At 40.7% G+C, this 7,967-nt stretch overlaps 1 protein-coding gene across 1 annotated transcript; it reads right to left on the minus strand.

Moving 5' to 3' along the window:
* Positions 1 to 5,814: 5,814 nt before the first annotated feature.
* Positions 5,815 to 7,139, minus strand: TCIM (transcriptional and immune response regulator). The gene has a single exon (XM_036011576.1). The coding sequence runs from the start codon at positions 7,068 to 7,070 to the stop codon at positions 6,750 to 6,752; it is 321 nt and encodes a 106-aa protein (XP_035867469.1). The 5' UTR covers positions 7,071 to 7,139; the 3' UTR covers positions 5,815 to 6,749.
* Positions 7,140 to 7,967: the final 828 nt, after the last annotated feature.

Genomic DNA, 7,967 nt, shown 5'->3' on the forward strand with positions numbered 1-7,967 from the left:
GGTGCAGAGACAGAAGGCCATGTGAAAACACAGTAAAATCACAGCCACCTTCAAGGCAAAGAGAGGAGCTTCAGGAGAAACCAATATTGCCAACATCTCAGGCTTGAATATCTTGTCTCTAGAACTGTGAGGAAATGAATTTCTGTTGTTTAAGCCACCTAGTCTGTAGCACTTTGTTATGGCAGCCCTAACAAACTAATATAGCAGGTATTATGATCCTTATGTTATAGATAATAAGTTAAGGCTCAGAGAGACTAAATTATTTACCAAAATATACACATTACTAGTACATGGCTGAGGGAGGATTAATCCAGCTCCTCTCATGCCCCGCACACTGCCCTGTTTATCTTTCTGCCATCTACCACACACACATCCAACTCTGTAGCTAACAGCCAAAACCAGCGCTAAGAAAAATCGGGTTGCAGATGTTTTTCCTCAGGCCCCTACCACCTTCGGTGGTTATTGTCTTTCCCCATTTCTCATCCCCTTATCCCTGATTGCAATCTTCCTGTTCTTCTTTAAAAGTAAAACCACATTATCTCAGTGGAAGACATTTGCTGTTAGGAAGAAATTTGTTTTATTAAGTTCCAGTTATACAATTGATTGTTAGTGATCAGTGCTAAGCCCTCCTTTTTGAAAGACTAAGAAATGAATTCTCCAGGATTGTAGGCAAGTGGTAGATGTATGTAATGGGAAGAAAGGCCATTCATTCACTTGGAAAACATATTTTGATGCTAAGGTTATGTGGCTTATGGGAATTTAGCTAATGGTGACTAGTTAATACTTCTTAGAGCAGATAATGTTTACGAGCAAAGTCAATGTAATGGTATTATTTGGATGAGAGAGAACAGGAATAACATATTCCAGGATGAGGTACCAGTCACATCCTGGGTCAACATTGTGTGTAGTCAAAAATGTACTGAGGCCTGCGAGATGGCTGGGGAGATGGGGGAGTTAAAATGAGCCACATTCTCACTCTGATCACAATGTGTGACATTAGTCTGGGTCAGTGGTTCTCGATCTGATGTTACAGCCATATCACCTGAAGAGTGGCTTAAGAACACTCTAGGGCAGGTGACCAGCCCCAGAAATTCTGAATCATCAAGTCCAAGGGCCTGGATTCTAAAGTGCCCTCCGGAGATTCTGGTAAGAGTAGATGTGGACACAACTGCACAGCCAGATGTGTTGCACAATGTTAGTGGAGAAGATGCCTTTCTGAACAGCACTGAGACACCACAACCCCTTGACCTTCCAGGTGATGAAACCTAGTCATACATACTAAACATGGACCACTTACAGGAGGGTGGAAGAGAAGGCGGTGGTTAGGAGGCAGAAGCTTTTCTCCTGGTAAAACATATATATCAAGGTAGACAAATATCAGACTGATATTGAAGGAAAAAAAATACTGTGAAAAGTAATTAATCTGCACACACTGCAATTATTAAAATCAAGAAAAATGATGCTATCTTTAAAATATGTCCTTGTTGGGGTATGATTTTCAGTTAATGAAAGAATTAATATGGAAGAAAAACTCTAGCTAATGCCATGAAATCAACAGAAGGTACAATTGTAACATAAGAAATTGTTCCCAACATCCAGTGCTCTTCACAGTTAACTGTGGATCTTTGTAAAAATGCCCATTACGGGGCCCAATGCCGAGAGAGTTTGGGGTCAGGAACCTATATATTTTTATTATTTTTAAAAATCATTTATTATGTATTTAAAATGCTTTAATTTTTAAATTACAGTGGACATTTGATACTATATTAGTTTCAGGTATACCACATAGCGGTTAGACTTTTATACAAGTTTTGGAGTGATGCCCCCTAAGCCTCACACCACCCTGACACCGTCCACAGTTACTACAGTTTTATTGACTGCATTCCTGAAGCTGTGCTTTACATCCCCGTGACTATTCCATACCTACCAACCTGTACTTCTTCATCCCTTCATCTTTCACACCCAGCCTCATAACCCCCTCCCCATCTGGTGGCCATCAGCTTGTTCTCTGTAGCTATGAGTTTGTTTCTGTCTTGTTTGCTCATTTACTTTGTTTTTTAGATTGCACATATAAGTAAAACCTTGTTGTATACAAAGCACATGGTAACCACAAACCAAAAGTCTACAAAAGATATGCAAGAAATGAAAAGATAGGAATCCAAACACGACAGCATAGAAAGTGATCAACCTACAATATACAAGAGCGAAAGAATGAAAAGGGAACAGGAAAGAACTATAGAAGCAATCAGAACAATTAATAAAATGGCTATCCCTACAAACCTATCAATAATTACTTTAAAATGTAAATAGATGAATTGCTGCAATGCAAAGGTGACCGGGTAAAGAAGAGGTGGCACATATATATGTGGCCATAAAAAAAGAATGAAATCTTACCATTTGTGACACCATGGATGGACCTAGAAGGTATTAAACTAAGTGAAATAAGTCAGACAGAGAAAGGAACCTGTACTTCTAAAACTGCCATTGGTGATAATGGTTTCCGCCCACAGTGGAGACTTGTTCAGTGCCTGGCGCTGCTTGGATGTGGAAGAGACAGTCGTACTAACAGCCGGCCTTACCACGGACACCCACCAAAAGAGAGGCAGGATATTAAAAAACATAGATGGATCCACAGAAAGTTATTTCCCTCACATGCTGCCTTCAGCAACCATTAGTAATCAAAACGTTAAATGAGGCTTTCATTCCATTCAAGAGAAGTCCGTGCCACATATGGACTGCCAACAGGCCCGGGGAGGAGGCCTGTCCTGCAGGTGGTTCAGTTATTAGTTCCCCTCCATATGGAATGTGAGTTCCAAAGGAGCTCACAGACACCGTCCAGTCTGGTCTGTTTTTTCCCTTACAGATAAAAATCCAGAAATTAAAAAGGAATTTGCTGAAGGCAGAGTTGGAAAAACCCCCAGAACCAGTCTGGTGGTTTCTGCTTATCAGAATTCTGCTGTCTCCAGCTGAGGAAACAAAAGCTCAGGAAAATTAACAGTCATGTTCTCTGAAGGACTGTAAATATTTAGTGTGTGTGTGAGAGAGACATTAATTTTAAATTAGTTTCTGGCTTTTTGGCTCCTCTGACAAAAAGTCTAGAGATCCATTCTGACCAACGTGGCCCTCACGTATGGGTGCTTGCTATATTTTTGTTGTATGAATGGGTAAGGTGCAAACCCTGTTCCACTCCCTAGGTGTGAGAAAGGGAGTCAACTAAGTTATTTGCCCTTCTGGGAAACCCTGATGTGACATTTGGAAGGGAAGATGGGGAATCCTGAAAGGCCATGAAATTCTGAAACCATGGCTTAATCATGTGTTTATTGATTACGCTTGCCAAGGGAACATCACAGCCTCTGATTACCCTGTGACGGTGGGAAAAAAATATCCGGCGGGCATGTGTCCTGGGCCCCTTTCTCAGTATTTCCCATCTCCCGGAGGCTGCTGCAGATACAAGCCCTCTGTTTCTGTGGACCAGGCATGTCAGCTGGGGGAAGTGCTGAGCACTGGGTGAAATGAAGTAATGGATCTGCAGTGGCTGATCTCCCCGGTGAGCAAACTGAGACCAAAGCGTTCACTGACAACTGCCGACTTGAAAGGTTACATCGAAGAAAAGTTGATACAATTAAAATGACTAAACTTAGCTCTCCTCCCTGTAACACAAGTGACAAATACGTAGGCAGAGATCAGATCAAACTGATTTTCTCAAAAGCCGTGACTTCCTGTCTTTCTGACTGACTAGTGTATAAGTAATTGTCATTTTAAAGGGAAAAAGAGACGCTTAGTTTCTTTTAGAGAAGCAGCCTGATCTAGTGGCTTGGAATCAAGGCTTTGGAGCAAGCCTTCCTGGATTTGGAGTCCTGGCCTCATCAGCTGTGTGTCACTGGGCGTGTTACATCAGTTTTGTTACACCACTTACATATGCACATGTGGACACACATATGTGGACATACACCTGCCTGTGTGCCACGGTGCTAATTAAGTGATCTAATGCATGAAAACAGCTTAGAAAATCATCTGGTAAGCAGCAAAACTCAGTAAAAGCTGCTATGATCACCTTAATGATACAAATATTATTAATGAGCTATTTCACCTTTGCTGCTTTTATTTCTCCTATTCCAAGGAGATATCTCGAGATATCATTGGCTATCCCTGTGCCACAGAAGACTTTCTGAACTGAACAAATCCTACCTGTTGTAGTGATGTTTCCTTTTCCCTCACATTAAGTAACAAAAGTTTTATGCAGTTAAAAACCATCTTTGGACAATCACGTTGATTCCCACTTGTGTTCAGCAGGAAGGCAAAAAGCAGCCGTTTGTCTAAAAATGTCCTGGAAGAGTTATTGTCCCCCAAACTGTTGTAAATCACAACCCAATGGCCTTTCAATTCGTTTTCCATGAAGTGACCTTGCAATCAGAAAATAATGACCGTAGACTGAGAGAAAATTAAGTTAGCACGTTAATGTGAGAAGTAAAGATTTATATTGTGCTCTATTGAAAATACCTGAGGCACAGTACCTAGTCATGAGCATGTAAAATAAATTCAACCTTTGAACTATGTTCAGCACCCAAGATGTGTGTGAAGTCTTTGAAAAGAAAATAAGTTCACTATTTTCATTGGCAGCATGGAGCATAATAGGAATTCTGGAGGACAAAGTTGCTGAGTTTCCTTCCCAAGCGGCTTGTCAGTGCCTTTTGGGGATTCCAGATGTGTCACTGAAGGGCCCTGTCAGAGGGAGGAAGTTTATTCTGGGCACCTGAGACAAAGACTTTCGGGGAGATCATTAAGCAAGCTCTGTTGGCAAGAATGGGGCACGGGGTCATGGGGCAGGGGACCTCTATACAGCCTCACTTCGGCAGTCCCAAAGCACCATCGCCAGCTGAGCCTCTCACCTGTCAAAGCCCTTCCTCCTTCGTTCTTCAGTGATTTTGGTAACATGGTCGTTTTTGTAATCTGATGGAAATTAGAAATACTGCTCCTAGAAAAATGCTCACACACACACTTCTGCATATTTGGTTGTCATGGATGCTCTCATGTAAAGCATTCCTTTTTAATAGAGTGATTTTAATATTATCTTTAGTGAACAAATCAATTAACTTTTGAAAGTAGATTTGACCAATTTCATTTTTAAAAGTATATTATTTAAAATCCTGACTTGCAACACTCCCAAAAGATTTTAGATCATTCCCTTGTTTTGTCTTACTGTGATCAGCAGTTTCAAAAACCTCTGTAGATGTTTCTGAAACACATCATTTCCAGAAAAATTTTTATTTTTATCTGATAGGAAAGTGCAGTAGGCATTGATGTATGCCTTCTTAGAACTGTTTTATTGTAATTTTATGAGGAAATAAGCAAAGACTGTAATGCTATTCCCACACTGGTTTGTATTAAATAAACATTGCTAACCCACAGAGGTTTAATCATAATTCAGACTCTAACCCCAAAATATATTGTTTGGGGAGAAAATAAATGTGCAAATGTGTAGAGTTATTGTAGCCACAGAGGAAAATTTTCAAAAATATGGAGACAAAAGTCCCTTAAAACTCACCCTCAATGGATACATAAACAACAATGTTGAAAATCAATAAATTTTTGTGTCTATACCTTATATTTTAAAGTTGGTAAGAAACATTCTAAATATTTGATGTAAGAATTTGGTTTGAAAAAGTTTGGCAATTAATGTAAAGCTAGTCTGAAAGGACCTTTTACTCTTAGAATAAAATCCTTAGGAAAGTTTATAATAGTTCATGGAAGTTTATATTAATAATTTACCATCTTATTTTTTCTTTGATTCTAATCATCACAGACCAAGAGCAGTCAAGTTTATAATAATTTATTATGGTTGCATATCATTTGTCATGTATAATAAATTATAGAAACCATAGCATCTTTATAAACTATTTAGTATATCATATTCACTTCCTAATGCTCACTGCAGTAGCGGTAAGAAATTTAATTAGATTATACTTTGACATCAGTTAGAAGATTAAAAATATATAAATTCTTTCACAGTACTTTGGGTTTCTGAAGGACCCATTATTCTCACTTTTGTGCAACCAATCTGAAATGCATAAAAACGCAGCGCACACCAGGAGGTGGCGTAGATGTCACTGAGCTGCTGAAGGTAAGGCAGCTCCGTGACTTTGTACTCTCACCCATGTGGCACACAGTTCAGGCACTGTAATAAATGCAAATAAAAAATCAGTTACTGATCTTTAAAAATCTATACCAATAGACAACATTGAAACTTGGAAACATCTTGAAAATTAAAATAAAAATTCAGTAAACGATAGAGCATGGTATTCTTTCTCCCTGTTCCCCCCTCCCTCCTCCCCCCTCCTCCCCGCTTCCCAGTTTGGTTAAGGGAAAAAAAAAAAGTTCAGGTTGAACTTCAGTCCTAGGGCCTGGCATAGAGACCCTGGCTGCAATTCGTCCTTAGCCATCTGTGTTCCTCGGCTTCAGTTCTCATTACATCTGTCCAGACACTTCTCCTGATACCAGTATCAGTCCTTTCCCGCCAGGAGGATTTTCAAATCCTCGCTGAAAGCATTTAGTTCTCCTCTGTGACAGCACAGGCTTGAAATTGGTCGGACCCTTTGTCACCAGTTTGCTCTGTTCCTTTCCAGCCTCCCGAGCCCTGGCAGGGGAGAAGCCTGCAAGGAGCAGCACGGTGCTGCATGTCAGGGTCTCACAAACTCACGTGGTCTTTAAGTGTCCATCCTCGGATAACGTCCTTATCCGTTCTCTCGTCCTCAGTGAACTTTGATGGAATATTTCCGCAGCTTCAGAAACTGGAGAAGCTTGTCTTTCGTCCTCTTCTTCAGGGCCATCAGGGCTCGTGTTTTCTCCTCCAAGTCTTGATCTATGGCAAGAATGATCTTGGCTCTCTCCTCGGCTTTCTTGTCCCCAGAGTTTCTGAAGAGCCTCTGCAGGGATTCCTGGTCGATGTTTTCAAAGATGTTGCCCACGGCTTTCTTACGCGAGGCTGTGTCAAAGTGGTAGCCGTGGATGGACGGGCTGACCCGCAGAGAGGTGGACATGCTGGTGGCTTGATGGCTTGGCTTTGCTTTCATAGATGTGGGCTCTTCGGGAATTCAGCTCCCAGGCTCTCCAGAGAGTCTGTAGCAAAATCATTCCGGGACTGCTATTTAAAGCTTGAACAAAAGCTCCGGGCTCAAATTACACTGGTGACATCAGAGTGATCTCAAGGAAGAATAATCACAGACAAGTTTAACAGTTGAGTTGCCAATGTCCTGTTCTTGGGCGAAATGTTACCAAAAGCTGTGTTCACTGATGGGGAGAGAAGGTGGTGATTTCTTTTTGCCTCATCTGTGGCAACAGGATTCTAGGGACTTGGACCCTTCTTTAAAAAATAGCTGACACCAGGAAAGTGCAAACACGTACATGGGGTAGCTGAAACTCTCACCATCTTTCCAAACAACTGCAATGAAAGTTCTGCTAACACAGGAATGTTTTAACTCACAGAGAAGTTGTTGAAGTGTACTCCAAACATTTGTGCCCTTTGGATATTGCTACCCATGGCAACTCTTGAGCTGTTGAGAGAGAGTTCAGTCAAGGACCTTCTACGTCTGATTGTAGTAGGATGGAGGTTTACCTACAAAACACTGACGTGACACGCAGCCTGACACTGTGACCTGCAGGGACCATGTACAAATGCTAATCTATAACCATTGAGTGAAAGTGTAATTTAATGATAATAACAATAGACAATATCCCTTGGGCTTGTGTATATATTAACAATATACTTACTTTAAAAAATTAAAAAATAAAGGTATTCAGGTACTTTAAGCACACAGTACTCAAAAGCAATGATTTGACTTTTTCCTTTTAGTATTTATTTTTGGCATCACCCAGACATAAAACAACACCTTCTTAGAACGAATTTAAATTTGTTCTTTTCACCTTCTGTGATGTCAGGCTAGCCAGTGCCCCCAAGGTGTATAGAGCAC

The sequence above is a fragment of the Phyllostomus discolor genome, chromosome 11 (genome assembly GCF_004126475.2).
Source record: "Phyllostomus discolor isolate MPI-MPIP mPhyDis1 chromosome 11, mPhyDis1.pri.v3, whole genome shotgun sequence".
Taxonomy (NCBI): domain Eukaryota; kingdom Metazoa; phylum Chordata; class Mammalia; order Chiroptera; family Phyllostomidae; genus Phyllostomus; species Phyllostomus discolor.

Excerpts from the sequence above, each read along its gene's own strand:
- TCIM (XM_036011576.1), bottom strand. The coding sequence starts at position 7,070 with ATGAAAGCAAAGCCAAGCCATCAAGCCACCAGCATGTCCACCTCTCTG.